This window comes from Heterodontus francisci, chromosome 7 (genome assembly GCF_036365525.1).
Source record: "Heterodontus francisci isolate sHetFra1 chromosome 7, sHetFra1.hap1, whole genome shotgun sequence".
Lineage (NCBI taxonomy): Eukaryota > Metazoa > Chordata > Chondrichthyes > Heterodontiformes > Heterodontidae > Heterodontus > Heterodontus francisci.
This window is the reverse complement of record NC_090377.1, coordinates 95616542-95643372: the sequence shown is the minus strand read 5'-3', so window position 1 is coordinate 95643372 and position 26831 is coordinate 95616542. Positions and strand designations below refer to the sequence as shown.

The 26831-nt window shown below is 44.6% G+C and overlaps 1 protein-coding gene across 1 annotated transcript in view; it reads left to right on the top strand.

Moving 5' to 3' along the window:
- The window catches only part of dnah7 (dynein, axonemal, heavy chain 7), a 461512-nt gene that overhangs the window by 110634 nt on the left and 324047 nt on the right, over positions 1-26831 (top strand). The window contains exons 17-18 of the mRNA XM_068035667.1: positions 4293-4978; positions 25526-25712. Of these exons, the coding sequence (XP_067891768.1) occupies positions 4293-4978; positions 25526-25712 (873 nt within the window). The remainder of the gene's footprint in view (positions 1-4292; positions 4979-25525; positions 25713-26831) is intronic.

The window sequence follows — 26831 nt, the reverse complement described above, 5'->3', positions numbered from 1 at the left end:
TGAGAGATGGTGCTGGAGTGGGAGAGGATGAGGGAGAGTAAACAATAAGAATGAATTAAGCTATATTTCAAATAAATGTCTGCAAACTATTAAAGAACAGGCTGGCTGATGAACCTCCATGCTTGCAATGTGGAAGCATTTATAGCTGTGGGGTTAATGGTGCTTTGCAGAATAATGGCGGGATCCACCAATGGAAAGTCGTCCCCACCGTATGTTTGCTCGTGTCTCCTGTGCCCGACACTGGAACTTAAATTTTAATATGTAATCATGTGCGAACTGGCAAAAAGGGCAGAAATGCTGCCAACTTCTGATACCGCCATCAGAAGTTCTGCGATATGCAGAAATTACAACCTGCTTGATTCTACCCAAATCGCTATATTGCCGTACAGCCTCGACTTTACTGTTTAGGTTTATAGATTTACCCTTATCTAAACCCTCCCTTCCCTTATTAGTTTAAAGCCCTATTTACCACCCTAGTTATATGATTTGTCAGGACATTGGTGGCAGCCAGGTTTAAGTGGATGCAGTCCTGGTGGAACAGCTCCCTCTTTGCTTGGTACTGGTGCCAGAGCCCCATAAATTGAGACACTTGTCTCCCACCCAACTCTTTGAGCCACAATTTAAACTTCTAATCAGTTTGTTCACATATCAATTTGTGTGTTGCTCAGGTAGTAATCCAGAGAATATTACCTTTGGGGTTCTGCTTTTTAATTTATACCTCAGCTCCTCAAACTCCCACAGTAAAACTTAATTCCTAGTTCTACCAAATGGATCTTCCCCCTACAACTCCTAGTTCTTCTATAGCTGGAAGATGTCCTTAATCCTGGCATGAGGTAGGCATCACAGCAATTGGGAATCCCAGTCATGGCTGCAGAGAAGAGTCTCTATCCCCTTTACCATACCATCCCCTACCAATACCACATTCCAGGCTGGATTTTGTTGTTGTTTTAGAGTCATAGAGAGATACAGCACTGAAACAGGCCCTTCGGCCCACCGAGTCTGTGCCGACCATCAACCATCTATTTATGCTATTCCTACATTAATCCCATGTCCCCTACCACATCTCCACCTTCCCTCAATTCTCCTACCACCTACCTACACTAGGGGCAATTTACAATGGCCAATTTACCTATCAACCTGCAAGTCTTTGGTTGTGGGTGGAAACCGGAGCACCCGGCGGAAACCCGCACGGTCACAGGGAGAACTTACAAACTCCGCACATGCAGGACCCAGAACCGAACGTGGGTTGCTGGAGCTGTGAGCCTGCGGTGTTAACCACTGCGCCACTGTGCCGCCCTTTTTTTGTACAGAAAATGGCAGCTGCCCTGCACAGGACCCATGCCGCTGCGATTATGCCATTTTTAAAAGGCTGCCAGCCCTGCAAATTGTTCAACAGAATGCAGAGTTGACTCCTCCCCCACATTCCCCATACAGATCATGCAGAGTTGACCCCTTCCACACCTCGGTGGCTCCCGCTTCTCCTGGACCGGAAAGTGAAGGCTCTTGAGTGCTGCGTGATGTGCTCAAGCTTGGGAACCGAAGGTAAGATTGTGGGGGATTAAATTTAAATTTATGCAGAGAGGTATTTTAAAAATGTAAAGTAGGATCCCATCACAAAGTCGTGGAGGTGCTGCCATGGAGCCTCGCCGCCACCAGGAAGATCGGGCCTGGCAGTCATTGGCATCAGGCTCCGTGACAGCCACTGCTGTTCAAATTCTCCAGCGCCACCTCCCCTCCCCCCCAACCCCCCCGCCACGAAACCCGACATTGGGCTGCGAACTAAATCCAGCCCTCCTTTTCGGTCTCCACACCAAAATGGCATCCTGGACCATGGTGCATGGTCCATTTGCCCATCCTCCCTGCAATCTTTCTTCTTAGCCACACATGTAGCAAGTAACTCATCCCTGTTGGACAATGGCAAAGGCTGAAGCTCTTCCACCACTGCGTCTGTGGTTCCCTTACCTGCCTGAGTGGCAGTCACATTCCTCCTGTCCCTGACCACCACCTGACCTAAAAAGTGTGACTGTCTCCTGGGTCAAAATGTCCAAGTAATTCTCCCCACCCTGATGCATCACAATGTCTGCACTTTGGGCTCCAGTTGAATAACTCTGAGCTGAAGTTCCTCAAGTTTCAGGCATTTACTGCAGATGTGGTTGTCTTGGATCATGTTGCTCTTCATAACTTCTCACATGCTGCAAATGGGGCACACCTTCTGCACCGCCTTCTCTGTCTAACTTAGTTTTATATATTAATTAACGTTTTCTGTAATTTATTCATTTGGTTTGTTTTATAGCTTTTAAAAATGAATTAACTAGTTTAAATGATTAATTTAATAAAGTATTAGTTATAGGTATTTGTTTTAAATAGTTACTACCCCAAGCTTGCACAAAACTCTGCAAGTGTTAACTGGCAAAATAGATCATCTCCTTCCTCCTCTGCACCAAATCACCACTCTCACCAATGCTCACGTTCCCACTCTCTGTATGATGCACTCTGTTAATGTTATGATCTGTGGTACACACTGTGCCTTAGCTTTGTGCATTCATAGACAACTTCTACTTTTAATTTACTTTATTTCTACTCTCCCCTGCTCTTCTTCCAATAGTGGCCATGGGATTATGTATGTCCACCCGAGAGGTCAGATAGGGCCCTCTGGGTTTAAAGTCTCATTTCGAATGATGGTATATCTGACAGTGCAGCGATCACTCAGTACTGACACCAAGGGGAATTTCAGGCCTGGATTATGGGGCTCACGATCCTGGATTAGGGGCTTGAATCCACAATCTTCTGACTCTGAGGGAGAGAGTGCTGTCCTATGAGACCAGATTGAGTCGTACGGGCCTATATTCTCTGGCATTTAGAAAAATAAGAGGTGATCTCACTGAAACATATAAAATTCCCAAGAAGGCTTGACAGCATGGATAGCATAGCATATCCTGTGGCTGGAGATTTTAGAACAAAGCCTGAGTTGAGGAGAGGTTTCGTCATTTCGAGAGGTGTGACTCTGGTATTCTCTATTCCAGAGGGCTGTGGATGCTCAGTTGTGCAGTATGTTCAAGGCTGGGGTTGATAGATTTTTGGACACCTAAGGGAATCGAGGGAAAAGGTGGGAAGATGTGGTTGCGGCCGAAGATTAGCCATGATATTGTACGGCAGATAGAGCACGAGGGGCCATATGGCTTGCTTCTGCTCCTATTCCTGTGGCAACAGGAACTTTGTGAATGACACAATTCATTATTTTGAACAAGTATCAAGAGAGGATAATTGATGTGATTATAGCCCCACATGTGCACTGTATATGGATCATTTTATTTTGGAACAGAGATATTGGTAGTTGTACAAATAATCCATTGTAAATAAACCGGTACATATGAACTTACACATGTGGGGTTGGATTTAATCACACCAGCAGGGCTCCCGGTGCTGGGCTGAAAAGTTGAGGGGCACCCCACTTTGGCCAGTCAGAGCCCTCCCCAGTGGGATTCTATGGTGCTTAGGCACCTAAGTGCTGAGGTGCTGAGATTCCTGTCCCATTAAGGACAGAGATCCCACCTCCAAGAGCTGCCGGCCAATCCAAAGAGGGCCGGCAGTTCAGTAGTATCGGCAGTGCCACCGGGGGTGGTGGCCAGTGCTGGTACTGCAGGAGACCTGGGAGCAGGCCCAGTGCTGGGGATCCAGAGGGCATTTAAGTGAGGCGGGGCCGCTGGTGCCAGTCTGGCACGCCCTAGCGATGGGTGGGGGTGGGGGGGAGGGAAGGCGATAGGTGCAGGACAGTGTATTGGTAGGTGGGTTGTTTGCCGCCAGGGGCCCTCTGTGGGCTATTGATAGCCCACAGAGGATGTCCCCCCCCCCCCCCCCCCCCCCGAAGCCCGCAGGGAGGTTGCCTTGTTTCACTGGGCGACTTCCCCGCATGGGGAGGCACCCCTGCCACTGGCTTGATTCCAGCAAGAGATTCTTAAGTGGTTGGTGATTGCTTAATTGCTTTTCAACGTGAGGGTGACAGGCCCTCCGTCCCCCTGCCGCCCATCGCAATTTTATGGGCACCTTGCCTCCTAGCCTGTCTCCAGAGGACCCATTAAATCCAGTTCGTGCTGTGCAAAAGTAGCTTAAATATATACTTCGACCAAAATTATACAGTATTTTGAAAGGCCTTTGTCTCCACAAGTAATCCTTGAAGTTGAAAATATGATTGTGTAACATTTAACTGATATAATCTCATTAATGTGATGTTTTGTCAGTAATAATTCTTATAAAAGTAATTTAAATAGTATTCACTTTTTTTATTGTGCTAGATTGATCAGATCAATGAAGAAGAGCAAGCATTTGGATGGGTTGAATCTCAGTATCCTCAGCGTAAACACACCAGTGATATTCTTCAACCGTACCTAAGGCTATATGAGATGACAGTAGAGTTCAACAGCCAGTATAAAAGTTGGATGGAGGGACCATTTACTGAGGCCAACCCAGATCAAGTAGAGGCAGATGTAGGAAACTACTGGCGTGGCCTATACAAGTTGGAACGCACTTTTTCAGACTCGCCAAATGCATTAAAAATTGCCAATACCATTCGGAAAAAAGTTGAAGAATTCAAAGAGCACATTCCCCTTATTCAAGTCGTGTGCAATCCTGGTTTACGAGATCGGCACTGGGATGCCTTATCTGATATTGTGGGATTTCCACTCAAGCCTTCTGAAGACACAACTATTACCAAATTTCTCACTATGAATCTTGAACCTTACTTGGAACAGTTTGATGGTATTAATGAGGCTGCTAGCAAAGAGTATTCACTGGAGAAAGCCCTGGACAAAATGGTGAAGGAGTGGGAAGGAATGGAATTCATTCTCATTCCATATCGAGAAACAGGAACTTACATATTTTCAGCCGTTGATGATATCCAGATGTTACTAGATGACCATATTGTAAAGACCCAGACAATGCGTGGGTCTCCTTTTATACAGCCATTTGAGAAAGAAATCAGGTAGTTCAATTTTGAATTATTTTTTGTGGAATTTTAAAAGATAAGTTCAAAAACTATAAATGATACTTATGGATCTTTAACAAACTTTTAACAATTTTGAACAAACATGTAACAAGGATATAAAAACAGAAAATGCTGGAAATACTCAGGTCTGGCAGCATCAGTGAAGAGAGAAATAGATTTAAAATTTCAGGTCAATGACCTTTCGTCAGTCAAAAGGTCATCGATCTGAAACATTAACTTTGTTTCTCTCTCTTGAGATGCCGCCAGACCTGCTGAATATTTCGAACATTTTCAGTTTTTATTTCAAATGTCCAATATCTGCAGTATTTGCTTTTTCATACAACAATTATTATTAATAGCGGTGGTTAGGGGAGATAAACTGAAGTTTCTTAATTTGTTAGGCTCTGTCTGTATTTAATTTAAACATACAACTGGGAAATCAGAGGGCTGTAAATCTGAGATTTTTAGGTGAGTACAGTGCAGATCTCTAGTTCTTTTTCTTCTGCTGTTACATCACAAAGTTGGAATTGGATTGAGGTATAAGACCAACTCAGACCATATTTCATTTCGTTCTTCCTGCAAAGGTTTAAATTTGTATCTTTCTACTTCCCATTAAACCAAAAAGCTGTCTATTTCCTTTATGAATGCTTCAGTAGAATTCACATTCAGTACCACCAGGTGGTAGTCCGTTCTCGATATTAAGAACTCTTACGTGTGAGATAAACATTCGCGCCACATAAGTGCCAGGCAATGACTATCTCAAACAAGATATGCTATCACAGATTTAAGGTGAGTGGATAAAGAACAAACGGCGACATGAGGGAATACCTTTTTACTCAGCGAGTGGTTAGAATCCACCTACACTAGAATTGCACCTACACTGTTTGGGGTCTTCTCACTGCTGCTCTCACATGCGTTCAAGTCTTCAGAAGAAGGAATATTCCTCCACACAAGATCAGAATGGCAAGTTGTTCAACCTTGCCCGTCTTAGAGCGAAGACCAAATTATGGAAAGTCCTCATCAGGGAATTCCTCTTTGCTGACGATGCTGCATTAATATCCTACACAGAAGCGTGTCTGCAGAGACTCATCGACAGGATTGCGGCTGCCTGCAACGAATTTGGCCTAACCATCAGCCTCAAGAAAACAAACATCATGGGACAGGACGTCAGAAATGCTCCACCATCAATATTGACGACCACACGCTGGAAGTGGTTCAAGAGTTCACCTACCTAGGCTCAACTATCACCAGTAACCTGTCTCTCGATGCAGAAATCAACAAGCGCATGGGAAAGGCGTCCGCTACTATGTCCAGACTGGCCAAGAGTGTGTGGGAAAATGGCACACTGACACAGATTACAAAAGTCCAAGTGTTTCAAGCCTGTGTCCTCAGTACCTTGCTCTACAGCAGTGAGGTCTGGACAACGTATGTCAGCCAAGAGTGACGTCTCAACTCATTTCATCTTCACTGCTTCCGGAGAATCCTTGGCATCAGGTGGCAGGACCGTATCTCCAACGCAGAAGTCCCCGAGGCGGCCAACATCCCCAGCATATACACCCTACTGATCTAGTGGCGCTTGAGATGGCTTGGCCATGTAAGCCGCATGGAAGATGGCAGGATCTCCAAGGACACATTGTACAGCGAGCTCGTCACTGGTATCAGACCCACCGGCCGTCCATGCCTCCGCTTCAAAGACGTCTGCAAACGCGACATGAAGTCCTGTGACATTGACCACAAGTCATGGGAGTCCGTTTCCAGTGATTGCCAGAGCTGGTGGGCAGCCATAAAGGCGGGGCTAAAGAGTGGCGAGTCGAAGAGACTTAGCTGTTGGCAGGAAAAAAGACAGAAGCGCAAGGGGAGAGCCAACTGTGTAACAGCCCCGACAACCAATTTTATCTGCAGCACCTGTGGAAGAGTCTGTCACTCTAGAATTGGCCTTTATAGCCGCTCCAGGCACTGCTTCACAAACCACTGACCACCTCTAAGCACTTACACATTGTCTCTCGAGACAAGGAGACCAAAGAGAGGTTAGAATCTGGAATGGACTGCATAAGAGTGTGGTGGAGGCAGATTCAATTGAAGCCTTCAAAAGAGAATGCTCTAATTATATGAAGAGAAAAAAAAATTGCAGGGCTACGGGGAGAAGGTGGGGAGTGGGATTGGGTGCGTTGCTGTTTCAGAGAGCTGGCATGGACACGAAGGGCTGAATGGCCTCCTTCTGTGCTGTAACCCTTCAATGAATCAGTGATTCAGGAGAACTTTTTTTCCCAGTATGTAGCAAGTCCAACAAGAGAGGGCGCAGTTTGAGACTTAGTTTTAGGAAATGAAGTTGGGCAGGTGGAAGGAATGGCAGTGATTATAATTCAGTCAGTTTTAACATAATTATGGAAAAGGACAGAGATAGAACAGGAGTTAGAGTTCTCAATTGGGGCCAGGCCAATTTTACTAAACTGCGGAGTGATTTAGCGGAAGTGGACTGGAAAAACTACAGTGTCAGAGAAATGGGAGGCATTCAAAGGGGAGATTCAAGGGGTTCAGAGTAAACATGTTCCCACAAAGGTAAAGAGTGAGATGGCCAAATCTAGAGCCCCATGGATGTCAAGGAGCCTACAGGGTAAGATAAGGCCGAAAAGGAAAGTTTATGTTCGACACAGAGAACTCAATACTACAGACAGCCGAGAGGAGTATCGAAAGTGGAGAGGTGAAATCAAAAAGGAAATTAGGAAAGCAAAGAGCGGCACAAAGAATATTGGCAAGCAAAATCAAGGTGACCCAAAGATTTTTTTATCAATACATTAAGAGTAAGAGGATAACTAAGGGAAGATTAGGGCCCATAAAAGACCAAAAAGGTAACCTATGTATAGGGATGGAAGATGTTGCTATGGTTCTTATTGAATACTTTGCATCTGTCTTCATAAAAGAGGGGGACAACGCAGCTATTATAGTTAAGGAGGAGGAGTGTGAAGTATTGGATGTGATAAACATAGGGAGAGAGGAAGTATTAATGGGGTTAACATCCTTGAAAGTTGATAAATCACCAGGGCCAGATGAAATATACCCTAGGCTGTTAAAAGAAGCAAGAGAGGAAATAGCAGAAGGTCTGACCATCATTTTTTAGTCCTCACTGGATACAGGTGGGGTGGCGGAGGATTGGAGAACTGCTAACGTACCTCTATTTAAAAGGGAGCGAAGGATAAACTGAATAATTGCAGGCCAATCAGTAGTGGGCAAGGTATTGAGATCAATTCTGAGAGACAGGATAAACTATCACTTAGAATCAAGGATAGTCAGCATGGATTTGTTAAGGGAAGATCTTGTTTGACCAACTTGGTCGAATATTTTTGAAGTAACAAGGAAGATAGATGAGGGTAGTGCAGTTGATGTGGTCCACATGGATTTTAGCAAGGCTTTTGACAAGGTCCCACATAGCAGACTGGTTTGAAAAAAAAAAGCCCATAGGATCCAGGGAAATGCAGCAAGGTGGATACAAAATTGGCCCAGTGGCAAGAAACAAAGGATAATTGTTGACGGCTGTTTTAGCGACTGGAGGTCTGTTTCCAGTAGCATTCCACAGGGCTCAGTACTGGGTCCCCTGTTTTATGTGGTATATATTAACGATTTGGACATAAATGTAGGGGGCATGATCAAGAAGTTTGCGGATGACACAAAGATTGGCCGTGGAGTAGATAATGAGGAGGATAGCTGTAGGCTGCAGGAAAGATATTGATGGTCTGATCAGATGGGCAGAAAAGTGGCAAATGGAATTCAACTTGGAGAAGTGTGAGGTAATGCATTTGGGGAGGTCAAACAAGGCAAAGGAATACATGATTAATGGGAAACTGCTGAGAAGTGTAGAGGAAGTGAGGGACCTTGGAGTGAATGTCCAAAGATCCCTGAAGATAGCAGGACAGGTTGATAAGGTGGTTAAGAAGGCATATGGAATCCTTTCCTTTATTAGCTGAGGTATTGAATATAAGAGCAGGGAGGCTATGCTGGAACTGTATAACTCGTTGGTTAGGCCACAACTTGAGTACTGTGTGCAGTTCTGGTCACCTCATTACAGAAAGGATGTAATTGCACTAGCGAAGGTACAGAGGACATTTATAAGGATATTGCCAGGACTGGAAAAATGCAGCTATGAGGAAAGATTGGATAGGCTGGGGTTGTTCTTCTTGGAACAGAGAAGGTTGAGGGGAGATCTGATTGAAATGTACAAAATTTTGAGGGGCCTGGATAGAGTGGAGGTGAAGGGTCTAGTCACCTTAACAGAGAGGTCAGTGACGAGGCGGCATAGAGGTGGTGGGGGTCTGAAACTTATTGCCTAAAAGGCTAGTTGAGGCAGAAACCCTCAACTCATTCAAAAGGAATCTGGATATGCACCTCAAGTGCCGTAATCTGCAGGGCTATGGACCAAGTGCTGAAAGGTGGGATTAGAATAGGTGGATCATTTTTTGGCCAGCTCAGACACGATGTGGCCTTTTTCTGTGCCTTAAACTTTCTATGATTCTATTCTAAGAAAGAATCTAACCATCTCCCCTTGACATTCAATGGCATTATGATCACTGAATCCCCACTATCAACATCCTGGGGGGTTACCATTAACCAGAAACTGAACTGGAGTAGCCATATAAATACCATGGCTACAAGAGCAGGTCAGAGGCTCAGAATCCTGGCAAGTAACTCATCTCCTGACTCCCCAGAGCCTGTCCACCAGTTACAAGGCACAAGTCAGGAGTGTGATGGAATACTCTCCACTTGCCTGGATGGCTGCAGCTCCAACACCACTCAAGAAGCTCGACACCATCCAGGACAAAGCAGCTCACTTGATTGGCACCCCATTCACCACCTTCAACATTTACTCCCTTCACCACCAATGCACAGTGGTAGCAGTGTGTACCATCTACAAGGTGCACTGCAGCAATGCACCAAGTCTCCTTAGACGGCACCTTCCAAACCTGCGACCTCTACCACCTAGAAGGACAAGGGCAGCAGTTGCATGGGAATACCACCTTCCAAGCCACATATCATCCTGACTTGGAACTATATCGCTGTTCCTTCACTGTCGCTGGGTCAAAATCCTAAAACTCCCTTCCTAACAGCACTGTGGGTGTACCTACCCCACATGGACTCTGGCAGTTCAAGAAGATGGCCCACCACCACCTTCTCAAGGGCACTTAGGGATGGGCAATAAATGCTGGCCTAGCCAGCGGCACCCACATCCCATGAATGAATAATGAAGTCAAATTGCATCGAAGTTTCCTTAGTTTGTAAGCTTAGTTCTCTGATCCTTGCTCATTAAAAAAAAAAGTTCTCTATATTAACCCCAACAGTTCTCTTTATGGTTTAAAAAAAAATGATCCCTTGTTTATTTTGGAGGAAGAACTACTCTGATTGCTCTGACAAAAAATCCAGGCTGACAATTGAATGGAAGCAGCGAGGGAGTGCTGTACTGTTCGAGATGCCATTTTTCAGAGAAAATATTAAACCAAGGCCCCGTCAGCCTTCTCAGGTGGACGCCAAAGATTTCATGACCTTATTTGAAGAAGATCAGGGGAAGTTTCGACTGTCATCCTGGCCAATATTTATCCCCCAACAAACATCACTCAACCAGATTACCTACCTGATTATTATTCACATTGCAGTTTGTGACACCCTGCTGTCTGCAAACTGGCTGCCATGTTGTGTACATTACAATAGTGACTGCACTTCAAAAATACTTCATTGGCTGTAAAGCGTTTTGGGATGTTCTGAGGTCATGAAATGCTTTTCTTTGTCTAGCAACATCATAAACATTTTCATAAAACTTTATTCTGGTTAATATTTCTAGTAAAATGGTAAACATCTTTTTGAACATATTTATAATTTCAGTAAATATACCAACTGAAAGATATTAATCAATGCATTAAAATGTTGCTACCTACAGGAATCAGTGCACCTCTTTTAGCTTTTTTTCAGTAAGGATAATTTTTGCTTCTTTATCCTCACCATAATTTGTGCATTTAAATCCTGCTATCGTTATTGTTGTTTTTCTGGGCAGTCTTTCCATTAGCCCTACATCTTTTGTAAATGATGATTCCCAAAACTGGGCAGAGTGCTGTTACTATAGTCTCGGGAATTGTACTCTTTCAGACAGAAAGATTGTAAAAATAAAACCGAAATCTCTGAAATATTTACTTTTCTCATTCTTAAGAGGCTTTATTTGGTAATACTGCAAGTATCACCAAATCCTCTTTTAATTCTTCCAATATTTTTATCACTTATTATTATCTTAGTATCTCTTGCTTTGCTAATGTTCTTTCTTCCTCCCGTAGCCTTACACAGATTGAAATGTTATTTACTCCCTTGTCATTACTCCAACTTTCCCATTTAACCATTTGAGTACATGATGTATATAAGCCTGAAGGTATGGTAACGGCGTAAATTGTAGCACCAATGTTTAGTAACTGAGTACATGTTGGCACTTTTGCATAGACGATGTTAGGGATAGAGAGCTGCTATGAGAGGAGGCCAGATACTTTCCAACAAAATTGGCAAGTTAGAAGGAGATATTTTACAAGTTTGCTGTCTAATATCTCATATCTGTTGTTTCAAGAGTGGCTTGGGTGGAGGCCAGAGCAGGGTAATACCTAGAATATACAGCACAGAAATAGGCCACGAGGCCCAACCACTCCAGGTTCCACTCGTAACATAAGAAATAGGAGCTGGAGTAGGGCATTTGGCCCTTTGAGCCTGCTCCGCCATTCACCAAGGTGGTCTACCTCAGCTCCACCTTCCACACTATCCCCATATCCTGTAATACCCTTAGTACCCAAACATCTATCGACCTCTGTTTTGAATATACTCAACAACTGAGCATCCACAGCTCTCTAGAGAATTCCAAAGATTCACAACCCTCTGAATGAAGACATTTCTCTTCATCTCAGTCCTAAATGGCTGACCCCTTATTCTGAGACTGTGACTCTCATGTTCTCTGTTCCCCAGTCAGGGGAACCATTTTCTCAGCACCTACCTTGTCAAGTCCCATAAGAATGTTATATGTTGCAATGAGATCACCTCTCATTCTTCTAAACTTCAGGGAATATAGGCCTAGTCTACTGAATCCCTACTCATAGGACAATCCCATCATCCCAGGAACCAGCCGAATGAATCTTTGTTGCACTCCCTTTAGGGCAATTATGGCCTTCCTTAGGTAAGGAGCCTCCTCCCATCCTTCCTCATCTAATTCTATAGGAATAAACCTCCATTTTATTATTCTTATCTAGCCTCCCCTTAAATGCATAGCATCATAGGATGGTTACCGCACAGAAGCAGGCCATTTGGCCCACTGAGCCTGTACTAGCTCTCTGCAAGAACAATTTTGCTAGTCGCACTCCCTGGCCCCCTCACCGTAGCCCTGCAATTTTATTTTCCCTTCAGGCTCTTATCCTTTTGAAAGCTATGATTGAATCTGCCTCTACTACCCTTGCAGGCAGTGCATCCCAGATTGTAACCACTCACTGCATAAAATAGTTATTCCATATGTTGCCTTTAGCTCTTTTACCAATCACCTTAAATCTGTGTCCGAACCCTTCTCCCAATGGAAACAATTTCTCTTTATCTACTCTGTCTAGACCCCTCATGATTTGGAACACCTCTAACAAATCTCCTCTCAATCTCCTCTACTCTAAGGAGATAAGCCCAGCTCCTCGAATCTATTCATGTAACTGAAGTCCCTCATCCCTGGAACCATTCCCATAAATTTTTTCTACACATTCTCTAAAGCTTTCTGAAAGTGCAGTGCCAAGAATTGGGCACAGAACTCCAGTTGAGGCCAAACCAGTGTTTTATAAAAGTTCATAACTTCCTTGCTTTTGTACTTATGCCTCTATTTATAAAGCTCAGGATTCGATATGCCTTTTTATCACTTTCTCAACCTGCCCTGCCACCTTCAATGATTTGTGCACATATACCACAAGGTGTCTCTGTTTCTGCACCCCCTTTAGAATTGTACCCGTCATTTTATATTGCTTCTCCTCATTCTTCCTACCAAAATGCATCACTTCACACTTCTCTGCAGTAAATTTCATCTGCCACGTGCCCACCCATTCCACCAGCCTGTCTGTGTCCTCTGGAAGTCTATCACTAATCTTCTCACAGTTCAGTATACTTCCAAGTTTTGTGTCATCTGTAAATTTTGAAATTTTGTCCTGTACACCCAAGTCTAGGCCATTAATATAGATCAAGAAAAGCAGTGGTCCTAGTAGTGATCCCTGGGGAACCCAACTGCATACTCTCCTCCAGTCCGTAAAATAATTGTTCACCACTACTCTCTGTTTCCTGTCCCTCAGACAACTTTCCCTTTTATTCTACGGCTTCAACTTTGCTGTCAAACCTATTATGTGGCATTTCATCAAATGCCTTTTGGAAATCCATATGCACCATGTCGACCGCATTGCCCTCATCAACCCTCTCTACTACCTCATTAAAAAAAACTCAAATAAGTTAGTTAAACGTGATTTGTCTTTGACAAATCTATGCTGGCTTTCTTTAAGTCATTTGAACAAGTGTAGATTAATTAATTTTGTCCCTGATTATTGTTTCTTAAAGCTTTCCCACCATTGAGGTTAATTGACTGGTCTTTACTTGCTGTGTTTATCTTTGCATCTTTTTTGAACATAAAATCATAAGAAATAGGAGCAGGAGTAGGCCATACAGCCCCTTGAGGCTGCTCCGCCATGGCTGATCTAATCTTGGCCTTAATTCCACTTTCTCGCCATTTCCCCATAACCCTTGACTCTCCTATAGTTCAGGAATCTGTCAATCTCGTCCTTGAATATATTCAATGGCTCGGCCTCCACAGATCTCTGAGGTAGATAATTCCAAAGGTTCACGATCCTCTGGGAGAAGAAAGTCCTCCTCATCTCCGTCTTAAATGGGCGAGCCCTTATTCTGACACTATGCCCCCTGGTTCTAGATTACCCCATGATGGTAAACACCTTTCAGTATCTACCTTGTCAAGCCCCCGAGAACCTTATATGTTCAATAGAATCATCTCTCACTCTTCTAAACTGCAACGTTTGTAGGCCCAACCTGCTCAACCTTTCCTCATAAGACAACCCCTTCATCCCCTTCATCCCAGAAATCAACTTAGTGAACCTTCTCTGAACTGCCTCCAATGCAAGTATATCCCTCCTTAAATAAGGAGACCAAAACTCTATGCAGTACTCTAGGTGTGGTCTCACCAAAACCTGTGCCGTTTCAGCAAAACTTCTTTACTTTTATCCTTCATCCTCCTTCCAATAAAGGCCAACATTCCATTTGCCTTTCTAATTACTTGCTGTACCTGCATGCTAACTTTTTGTATTTCATGTATAAGGACACTCAGATCCCCCAGTACTGCAGCATTCTATAGTCGCTTTCCATTTAAATAATATTTTGCTTTTCTATTCTTCAAAGTGGATAACCTCAAATTTTCCCACATTATACTCCATTTGCCAAATTTTTGCCCAGTCGCTTAATCTATCTATATTTCTTTGCAGACTGTTTGTGTCCTCCTCGTAACTTGTTTTCCCACCTATCTTTGTATTGACAGCAAATTTGGCCACAGTGCTTTCATCCAAGTCATTAATGTAAATTGTAAATGGTTGAAGCCCCAGCACTCATCCCTGTGGCATCCCATTTGTTATAGTTTGAAAACCTGAAAATGGCCCATTTATCCCGATTCTGTTTTCTGCCAATCCTCTTTCCATGCTAATATATTACCCCCAATACCATGAGCTCTTCTCTTGTATAGTAACCTTTTATGTGGCACTTACTGAATGCCTTTTGGAAATCCAAATACACTATATCTACCTTTATCTATCCTGCTCATTACATCCTCAAAGAACTCTAATAAATTTGTTACATACAATTTCCATTTCATAAAACCATGTTGACTCGGCTTGATTGTATTATGATTTTCTAACTGTCCTGCTACTACTTCCTTAATAATGGATTCCAGCATTTTTCCATTGACATGTCAGGCTAACTGGCCTACAGTTTCCTGCTTTCTGTTTCCCTCTTTTCTTGAATAGGAGCATTATGTTTGCGGTTTTCCAATCCGCTGGGACCTTTCCAGAATCTAGGGAATTTTGGAAGATTGCAACAAATGCATCCACTATCTCTGCAGCCACTTCTTTTATGACCCTAGGATGAAAGCCATCAGATCCAGGGGACTCATCAGCCTCTAGTCCCATTAGTTTGCCTATTACTTTTTCCATAGTGAATGTTTTTAGTTCTTTCCTCCCTTTTGCCCCCGGATTTTCTACAATTATTGGGATGCTTTTAGAGTCTTCTACCGTCAAGACAGATACTAAATATTTGTTCAAAGTCTCTGCCATTTCCTTGTTTCCTATTAATTCCCCAGTCTCATTATCTGGGGGAGCAATGTTTACTGTAGTTATTCTCTTTTTATATATTTGTCGAAGCCTTTACTGTCTGTCTTTATATTTCTTGAGCAAGGGTTTAATATTTGCAATTCTCCAGTCTCTGGAAGATTTTGGCCAGTACCTCTGCAATTTCCATCTTTACTTCCCTTAGCTTCCTTGGATGCATCCTATCATGTCTTCGTGATTTATCAACTTTAAGTACAGCCAGCTTTCTAGTATTTCTGCTTTATCAATCTTTAGCCCATCTAGTATCTCAGTTATCCCCTCTTTCACTATGTCTTCCTCATCCTCATCCTTAGTACCATCCTTAGATGGAAAGTACTCAGTTAGTACCTCGGCCATGCCTTCTGCTTCCACATGTAGATCCCCATTTGGTCCCGAATCACTCATTACCGCCCCCACCCCCCTTCCTCCTACCCTTTTATTACTAATATGCCCATGGAAGACTTTTGGATTCCCTTTTATTTTGGCTGCCAAACTCTTTCATACTCACTTATTTCCTTTTTTCACTCCCCCTCTGAACTTTCTATAGCCTGGTTCTCACTTTTATGAACAACCTGACATCTGCCATACATCCCCTTTTTCTGCTTCATCTTGCTCTCTATCTCTCTCCGTCATCCAGGGAGCTCAGGCTTTGGTTCTCCTACCTTTCCCCCTTCGTGGGATGTACCTTGACTGTACCCAAAGCATTGTCTCTTTAAAGGCAGCCCATTGTTCTGTAATGGGTTCTGCCTGCCAAATTTGATTCCAATTTACTTGGCACAGATTAGTACTCAACCCACTGAAATTGGCCCTTTCTCTAACTAAGTATTTTCACTCTAGATTGCTCTTTGTCCTTTCCAACAGCTAAGCTAAACCTTGTGATACAATGATCACTGTTCCCTAAATGTACCCCTACTGGCACTTGATCCACTTGAGCCACCTTATTCCCCAGAACCAAATCCAGCAATGTCTCCTCCCTTGTTCGGCTGGAAATGTACTGCTCAAGAAAATTCTCCTGAACACACTAAAAACTCTTCTCCCTCTCTATCCTTTACACTATTAATATCCCAGTCTATATTAGGATATATAATGCATCTATATTATTTTCTTCAACCACTCCCTGTGGTAGAAAGTGCCACATTGTTACCACTCCCTGGGTAAAGAAATTTCTTCTGAATTCCTTATTTGATTGCTTGGCAACTATCTTATTTTGATGGCCTCTAGTTTTGCTGCTTCCTGTGCCAGCGGGCTGAGAGGTGGGAGGAGTTCTAATATCACAACAAAAGGCATTGGGAGGGAAGTCCAACATCTTTCCGTCGCAACTGGATATTCCAAAGGGTGGATGGGCTGATGGGAGGACCACACACTGACAAGTAATTAAGCCTGCTATTTATTCTGGGATTTCTAATTTTACAAAGTGGCACAGGAACTAAAGGGTTTCAGAGCCTCACCAGGTATAAGGAGGTGGGAGGTCAGTGCCGGCTCCAGACGGCAGCCGTTGTGAATCATAGTGTGGCTTGGCAGGGAGAGTGGAACAATGTTGGCAGCGGCAGTCAAGAACAGGGACAAACTTGCCAGCACGGCGGGGCCTTACTTCATGAGTACCATCTCGGAAGTGGCAGTTATGTCAATAGAGCGGGGTGGGGGGCGGGGTGGTTGGTGGGGGGAACCTTCAGTAAGGAGGAGTACCAAAGAGGGAGAGAGCTGCAGCCATTGGCAGCCCGCCAGCTGCATCCTGAGGGCCACCAGGAATCTCAGCCTCAGAGAGGGAATGGAGGAGGAGGGCGCAGAGGGGCACGCAACCAGCCTCTTGTGTGCAGAAGAGGTTACCCACCAGAGAGGGTCTACCTTCAGAGGCTCAGCTTCCTGCAAATGTTGGAGCAGCAGTGTCTCTGAAGACTGAGCCTCTCCAGCAAGACGGTCACTTAGCTGTGTGTCATGATGGAGGGTAAGCTGAGCCTTACAGGAAGTGGTGGCAACCCAATGTCTGTGGCGCTGAAGGTCACCATGGCACTGAATTTCTTCGCCTCAGGATCATTCCAGGGATCCTCTGAAGATATGTGTGGGATCTCCCTGTCTACAGCTCATTGCTGTATCAAGAAGTCACCAGTGCCATCTTCTAGAGGGCTAGACAATACACGTGCTTTCGTACAGAACTGGAAAGTCAAGATGAGAGGTCCATAGGCTTCAGGACCATCACTGGGTTCTCCCAGGCACAGGGTGTCATTGACAGCATATATGTGACCATCAAGGCCCCCACTGACCTGGCAGCAGCCTCAATAGGAAGAGCTTCCACTCGCCGAATGTACAACTGGTTTGCGACCACCGCAAACAGTTCTTTCAGGTGTGAGCACAGTTTCCGGAAAGCAGCCACGATGCCTACATACTAAGGTAGTCCCAGGTGCCAGAACTTTTCAGGCCCCCCACATGCTTTCAAGGATGGATACTGGGTGATGAGGGCTACCCACTGAAGATGTGGCTGCTCCTGATGCCTGTGCAGCACCCAAGCAGGTATTCTAAGGAGAGGTACAATGTCTGCCATGGCACAACTGGAGAAACCATCAAGCAGGCTATAAGGCTTCTGAAGATGCGGTTCAGATGCCAGATAGATCCAGTGGAGCCCTTCAATACACCTCAGCAAGAATCTCATGTATTGTAGTGGTGTGCTGATTTCCTCACAACCTGATGCTGGAGAGGGGAGAAGCTTTGAACAATGAGGACATTGTGGAGTTCAATACCTCCTCCAGTGATGAGGATGTGGAGGAAGATGCTGACCAGGCACTGAATGAGGAAGAACCACAGGGGCTGCAGGCAAGGTGCAATGAGATATGAGCAAGGGAGGCTCATGGAGTGCTAATACAGGCACGTTTCAGATGATCCTTACTGACAGGTTCATGCAATCCAATAAAGCTGCAGCTCTGTTGCCATTTCCTTTATTGCCCTTACCATTTACCTGCACCCATTAAGATATTAGACAGCAGCCTGGAGTCCTTCCCATCACACCCTTTGAGGGAGACAGGGTACTGCTGAAGACCCAGTGGTCTGTAAGAAATGGAAAGATACCGCTTGCCTTGTAGCATTGCACATTTATTGGAAAACACAACCCACAACCCACAAAGGCAGCACATATTGAAGCCCTGAAGAACAAGGCAACACGTGGAATGTTTGAAAGACGAGCCAGGGTGGCCCCACGGTTCAGTGATGCCTCCCTGCAGGTTCTCCACCTGGTTGCTCGGACAAGGAAGTGATTGGCCCACCAGACAAAGCAAGCCTGGACGGAGACCGCAGAGGATATCCACAGCTATGGGGTCATCATGCATATCTGCCTGCAGTGCTGCTAGTGGGTTAATGACCTCAGCAATCCACCAAAGTGAGAGCACCACACATTGCTTGCCTTACACATGACTAGGCGTGAATGGGAGATTGGTAGAAAGGGCATGCCCTCCCAGTCACTGGTAATGGCCAGGCAGCAGCAATGCCTGTTAAAAGCATGTCAGCCTCTCTGTGAAGGGTCCCGGTCCATCAGACAACTGAGTGGCCGCATGCAGGAGGCATTCCTGTGGCACCATCATGGACAGTCAGGCTAGACCAGCAAAGGCGTTCTGCGTGCTTTGGCAGGCAACTAACAATTGTCATTTATGTGCTTGAAGGTGAAGACTATGCATAATGCAATAGAAAGGGCCAAGACGGGCAGGAATGTCCCTTATTTGGTCATTCTGACGCCGATGGAGGAAGAGGCCCTGGAGCTTGGAGGCCAGCATGTGGGCTGGCCCATAGCTAATGGTGAGACAGGAGTGGAGCCCGAGAGACAGTGGCCTAATGGATGGGCACAAGAGAGCCTCTGGGAAACACAAGGCATAGTGCTCATGTCTCCACCGCTGGTCACATGGAGCTTCACACTTGGAGCTTTGAAGGATGTGATGGAACGGGCATTACAGTCTAATCACTCTTCTCTCCCATGCAAGTGGACAAAGGCAGGCAGCTACAATGACCGCAGGACAGCCACCCATCTCTAAACAGAAGGATGTGAGAGTCCTCGAGAGGATGCAGAGGAGATTTACCAGAATGGTTCCAGGGATGAGGGATTTTATCTCCAAGGAAAGGTTGGAGAAGCTGGAGTTGTTCTACATGGAGATTGAAGGGAGATTTATTAGAGGTGTACAAGATTATGATAGGTTTAGATAAAGTACACAAGAAAAAGCTGTTCCCATTGGTAGAAGGACTTGTGGGACACAGATTTAAGATTTTATCCAAGAGATGCAGTGTGAAATGAAGAACCTTTTTACACAGCGAGTGGTAATAACTAGGACTCGATGCGCCGAATGGCTACCCTCTCTGCCGTAATGACTCGATGACTCTATGAGCAGGAGGGGACCTCAGAGGGCACACCATCACATCATTCCCCTGCACCCTCCACAAGTGCAAATACTCTCACATCAGTGGGTATCCATTCATTCGTAGAATTAGGATCACTACCAGGTCAGCACACCACAGACGTACCCAGCATGCATGAACAAAAAATAAACCAGTGAACCCCAAGTGCAGCTTAGGTGCTCTTCTTAAATCTTACGGGTGCTTCTACAGCTGTCAGCTGAGGTGGAGGCAGGCTGCTGACCTTGGTGACCCGTGACTTTCGATGACTTTGGGGGTTGTCCTCTGGCTGCCTGAGGTCTGGAGGGTCCCAGCGTATTGAGGGCCTCCTGAATAATTGCAGGAGTCAACTCTGTCATCGTGGCTATGTGATGGAATGGGCATTATTGTCTAATCACTCTTCTCTCTCGCATAGGTGACCTGCATGTCATCACGACTCCATGAGCTCTGTGGAACAATGGCTGGGCAAAAGAGGGATGAAGCGCCTGGACACCTCCAGGTCTTCAGACTCCTCAGATGAGCAGGGAGCAACAGGTGTGCCCTGAAAGGGTAAAGGAGCAGCTGTCTGATGCATCTGGGAGCTCCTCTCAGGGCACTCGTGGCATGGCCGACAGCTCCTCAGCCCCTCTGTCAGTGTCACGAGCACGTCACATAGCCACAATGACAGACTTGACTCCGACAATTATGCAGGAGGCCCTCAATACGCTGGGACCCTCCAGACCTCAGGTAGCCAGAGGACAACCCCCAAAGTCATCGAAAGTCATGGGTCACCAAGGTCAGCAGCCTGCCTCCACCTCAGCTGACAGCTGTAGAAGCACCCGTAAGATTTAAGAAGAGCACCTAAGCTGCACTTGGGGTTCACTGGTTTATTTTTTGTTCATGCATGCTGGGTACGTCTGTGGTGTGCTGACCTGGTAGTGATCCTAATTCTACGGATGAATGGATACCCACTGATGTGAGAGTATTTGCACTTGTGGAGGGTGCAGGGGAATGATGTGATGGTGTACCCTCTGAGGTCCCCTCCTGCTCATAGAGTCATCGAGTCATTACGGCAGAGAGGGTAGCCATTCGGCGCATCGAGTCCTAGTTATTACCACTCGCTGTGTAAAAAGGTTCTTCATTTCACACTGCATCTCTTGGATAAAATCTTAAATCTGTGTCCCCCAAGTCCTTCTACCAATGGGAACAGCTTTTTCTTGTGTACTTTATCTAAACCTATCATACTCTCGTACACCTCTAACAAATCTCCCTTCAATCTCCATGTAGAACAACTCCAGCTTCTCCAACCTTTCCTTGGAGATAAAATCCCTCATCCCTGGAACCATTTTGGTAAATCTCCTCTGCATCCTCTCGAGGACTCTCACATCCTTCTGTTTAGAGATGGGTGGCTGTCCTGCGGTCATTGTAGCTGCCTGCCTTTGTCCACTTGCATGGGAGAGAAGAGTGATTGGACTGTAATGCCCGTTCCATCACATCCTTCACAGCTCCAAGTGTGAAGCTCCATGTGACCAGTGGTGGAGACATGAGCACTATGCCTTGTGTTTCCCAGAGGCTCTCTTGTGCCCATCCATTAGGCCACTGTCTCTCGGGCTCCACTCCTGTCTCACCATTAGCTATGGGCCAGCCCACATGCTGGCCTCCAAGCTCCAGGGCCTCTTCCTCCATCGGCGTCAGAATGACCAAATAAGGGACATTCCTGCCCGTCTTGGCCCTTTCTATTGCATTATGCATAGTCTTCACCTTCAAGCACATAAATGACAATTGTTAGTTGCCTGCCAAAGCACGCAGAACGCCTTTGCTGGTCTAGCCTGACTGTCCATGATGGTGCCACAGGAATGCCTCCTGCATGCGGCCACTCAGTTGTCTGATGGACCGGGACCCTTCACAGAGAGGCTGACATGCTTTTAACAGGCATTGCTGCTGCCTGGCCATTACCAGTGACTGGGAGGGCATGTCCTTTCTACCAATCTTCCATTCACGCGCAGTCATGTGTAAGGCTGTAAGGTAAGCAATGTGTGGTGTTCTCACTTTGGTGGATTGCTGAGGTCATTAACCCACTAGCAGCACTGCAGACAGATATGCATGATGACCCCATGGCTGTGGACATCCTCTGCGGTCTCCGTCCAGTCTTGCTTTGTCTGGTGGGCCAATCACTTCCTTGTCCGAGCAACCTGGTGGAGAACCTGCAGGGAGGCATCACTGAACCGTGGGGCCACCCTGGCTCGTCCTTCAGACATTCCACGTGTTGCCTTGTTCTTCAGGGCTTCAATATGTGCTGCCTTTGTGGGTGATCAAATTGACAGAGTGCTGGCAGCCCTTTAAATATGGTGCCAGCACTTTCAGCGGCGTGTGATCTCATCACGTCTGTGCTCCTGAGTGGACTGCTCTTTTGCCTCTCGGCAGTTAATTGACCAGCTGTGACTGAATTGCAGACTTTTGCATGCTCCCCCTGCAACCACCGCTCCCCCCTGCCCCCCGCCTGAGTGGCAATGGCTCTTGCTTCTGGTCCCGATGCGGGACCTTGGACCTTTCTGGCGAATTCATCCCGCACTCTTTCTGCGTCTACACAATCAAATGTTTCATAATTTTAAAGACCTCTATTAGGTCACCCCGCTGCCTGCTCTTTTCAAGAGGAAATAGATCAGCCTGTTTATCCTTTCCTGATTGCATAACCTCACAGTTCTGATTCTATCCTTGTAAATCATTTTTCCACCTGCTCCAATTATATCCAATTTTATAATATGGTGACGAGCATCATAATCCATAGCGGTCTAACCAAGGTTCGATACAAGTTTAGCATAACTTTTCTACTTTTCAATTCTGTCCCTTTAGAAATAAACCCTTGTCCTTGGTTTGTTTTTTTATGGCCTTAGTGTGTCACTATTTTTAGTGATTTATGTATTTGTACTCTTGGATCCCTTTGTTCCTCTACCCCATTTAGATTCTTATTTTCCAAGTTATATGTGATGTCCTCATTTTTCTTACCAAAATGTAACATCATAAAGTTACCTATGTTGAAATTCATTTTCCAATTATATGCCTATTCTGCAAGTTTTTTGTAATGTTGTCTTGTTTGTTCCAGTCCTCCTCAGTATTTAATATTCTCCTAATTTGGTGTCATCCACAAATTTAGAAATTGTGTTTTGATTCCAAAGTCTAAATTCTTAATATAAATTGCAAACAACGGCAGTCCCAGCACTGATCCTTGTGGAGTCACACTTTCCACCATCTGTCACTTTGAATAACTACCCTTTACCTTTACTCTCTTTTTTGCCTGTCAGCCGACTAGCTAACCATTCTGCTACTTGTCATGTGACTCCATATCTTCTTGCCTTATTCATTAGTCAATTATGGGCACTTTATTGAAGGTCTTTTGGAAATCTAGATATATTATATCTCCTGCATTATCCTTGCCTATTCTCCCTGTTATCTTGTCAAAAAGTTGAATGAAGTTAGTCAAGCAAGATGTTCCCTTTTGAAATTCATGCTGATTATTCATTGGAGTCATAGAGTCATTTATGGCACAGAAGGAGGCCATTCGGCCCATCAAGTCAATGACTGCTCTCCACAGAGCTGTGCTGTCAGTCCCACTCTCCGGCTTAATCTCCGCAACCCTGCAAGTCTATTTCTCTCAGATGGCCATCCAACTTTCTCTTGAAGTCATTGATCATCTCCACTTCCACCACCCTTGTGGACAGCAAGTTCCAGGTCATTACCACCCGCTGCGTAAAAAAGTGCTTCATCATATTCTCCCTGCATCTTTTGCCCAAAACTTTTAATCTGTGTCCCCTAGTCCTTGAACCGTTAATAGGAACCACTTTTCCTTGTCTAATTTACCTAAGCCTGTCATAATCTTGTACACATCTGTTAAATCTCCCCTTAATCTCCTTTGTTCTAAGGAGAACAAACCCAGCTTTTCCAACCTAGCCTTGTAACTAAAATCCTCTATCCCTGGAACTTTTCTGGTAAATCTCCTCTGCAACCTCTCAAGGACCCTCACATCCTTCCTGAAGTGTGATGACCAGAACTGGAGTCAATACTCTAGCTGGGCCCCAACCAGAGCTTTATAGAGGTTCAGCATAACTTCTCTGCTTTTGTACTCAATGCCTCTATTTATGAATCCCAAGATCCCATATACTTTACTAGCCACTCTCTCAATATGTCCTGCCACCTTCAAAGATCAATGCACATGCACCCCCTGGTCCCTCTGTTCCTCTTTAGAACTGTGCCATTAAGTATATATTGCATCACCTCACACTTGTCAGTATTAAATTCCATCTGCCATCCCTCTGCCCCATTATTATATAATATATTACTATGTTATAATATTTTTGGATTCTAGATGTTCTAGTTTGTCCTTTAGCAGGGATTTCATTATTTTTCCTACCACTGATGTGAAAGCGGGCTTGTCTATAATTCACTGGACATGTTCTATCTCTTCTTAAATGCAGATATAACCTTAGTGTTACGACCAGGTGAGAAATCAGAGGTCTTTTGCTATCTTTACCTGGTCTTAGTATAATAGGGTTTAATTTTTAAACACACTTTGTTTTGAGCTCCCCTTTTTTGTGAATCCTTGTTCACAGTTTTCCAATTATAAGGCAAAGAAACCAACACACCAGGTTTTCTCAGGTTTAAAGGAGAAAAGTGGAACTTATTAAAACTTAAACTCTCATACGGTTCACGTCTATGGACATAACGACGCACCCACGTTAGCATGCACACGCGATATACGCATGCAGATAGGGACAGAAAAGAGGAGAGGAAAATATAGTAGAGAGGGGTTTGAGGCAATTTCAGAAGAGTTTCTTGTTTACTGTGCTTCAAGCTCACGGTATAGTCCTTTTGGAGGTAGTTCTTGCGTTTCGTTGGGGCCCAGTATTCTGCTTAAACCTTGTTCATGTAGGAGACTTATCTCTCTTTGAGGTTCACGTGTTTTCACAAGATTCAGTTCTGTGGGAAGGAGATGGAAGCAGGCGGACAGGAGAGGCTGTGGCGAGCCAGCCCGGAGAGATCTTCGCTCCATGACGCATGATTTTGTCTGAGTTCAAATCTCTTGTTGGAAGTTCAATCTCAACAGCCAGCTAGTCAAGTGCCTAAAACTGATCTGACCACTTTTTCTGCATATTGGGGAAGCAATGACTGGATCCCCATTGTTCCAACACTGTTGGTTACTGTGCAAATGTCTTTCCAGTCAGGGATTTGCAATTTTAAGTTTTAATGTTCATGTAGTGAAATCATGTGTGCCTCAATCTTGGCAGGTGGGGGGCTTGCCTGACAGCTATCCGCCAGTGCTCTGGCACTACACCTTTTACCAATGAATTATTTAATATGTGTAGTACTGTCTCTGCTACCCTTTCCTAGATTCTTTTAAAATGCAATCCGTCCGGACCAAAGGTTATATTCTCTTTGAATTTGATTGGTTTATTTAATATTTAACCCCACTTGATTTTAAATGTGGTTATATCATTTCTAATCTCATCTTCCAGGGTCATGTGCATCTGATCAGTCTCCCTGATAATAATGCAATTCTTTGATATTTCTGCAATTTCGCTATCATATGTGATTTTATCCTGTCCATCATTTAGTGACCCTATTCCAATCCTGATTTTCCTTTATTTTAATTTATGTGCCTATTGGACATTTTACTATTTTGCTTTATGTTCCGACCTGACCTGGGGTCTTGCTGTGAAAAAATTAGAAAGCAAGAGAAGTAGGACTGCAGTTGGAAAGTAACATACCCCCAAAATAATGTAAGTTTGAATCTCTGTTTTGTATAACACAGGGTATGGGAAGGTAAACTGTTGCTGCTGCAGGAGATCATGGATGAATGTTTAAAAGTACAGGCAACCTGGCTATACCTGGAACCTATTTTCAGCTCCCCTGACATCATGGCTCAGATGCCTGAAGAGGGAAGGCGGTTTACTGCTGTGGATAAGACTTGGAAAGAACTTATGAAACAAGTCTTAATGGTAAGTTACGTAATAATTGAATGTTGGTTATGATAATACCACCCAGGTAATTGATAACTAACTGCAGTGGAAGTGAAGAGAAAGACAAAGCAAAGACATTGATTGGTCTGCATTATATGATGCATTTTAATTGACATTTTAAAAAAATCATCGAAATGTTACAAATGCTCCTATAATTCAAGCGATCTTATTGAGATATTAAAAACAACATGACTTGTGACTTAAGAATTTGGTGCAATCATTTAATCACATCAATAATCCAATACTGCCTATATTTTTCTTAGCATATTTTTCCCACCAATTTTCAGTTCTCCCATCCTCTCGTGAAGGTGGAGAACCCTTGTTAGGATATGCCTCTACGGGTATGAATTGCTCTTTGGCCTCACCTAAGCAACCGTTATTAAAATCCAAGCCTCATAACGACTGCTGTTGAAACTCAGATGATCACGATTGACCTTGAATTTATCCTTACCTAACACCCACATGTTTGTGCTGTCAGTGGGTTGATAGATAGTGAACAAGGGTAGAGACGCTGCTCAATTTCTTTATCTTAATCCAGAACTGCTGAAGCCAGTTATAGCACTCCTACTACTGCCCTAACTGAGATTAGCTAAAACAACACATATCAGGTATCGTGTACTAGCTCAGTTTTTCACTGTATGAACTCCCTGAACCATTGGGAGAGCAATTATATTTTTATTGTCTTTATTGTGTGAAATCATTTATCATGTCGGTGAATGCCTGCTATTCTGATAGCAGCCTTAGTGGTCACATCCTGAGGCAGTCTGCCAATCCCGCCATCTTTGAGCCACCGTGAAGAACCTGAGGGTGGCTGCTCGGAGACGGGGGATACCCCCTACACGTGGCTCATGACCCACCTCTGCCACGCAACCATTCAAGAAAAGTAGGCGTACGATGAAAGCCATGCTGCCACCATAAACATTGTCGAGCAGGCCATTGGTGTGCTTAAGCAGCAGTTCTGCTAACTGGACCACTCTGAGGAGCCCTGCTTTCCATTGTAGCACATGTATCAAAGATTGTGATGGTCCGCTGTGTACTCCACAAAGTTGCTATCATGAGGGTGCAGCCATTGCCACTAGGGATCCGGAGGTCACCTTG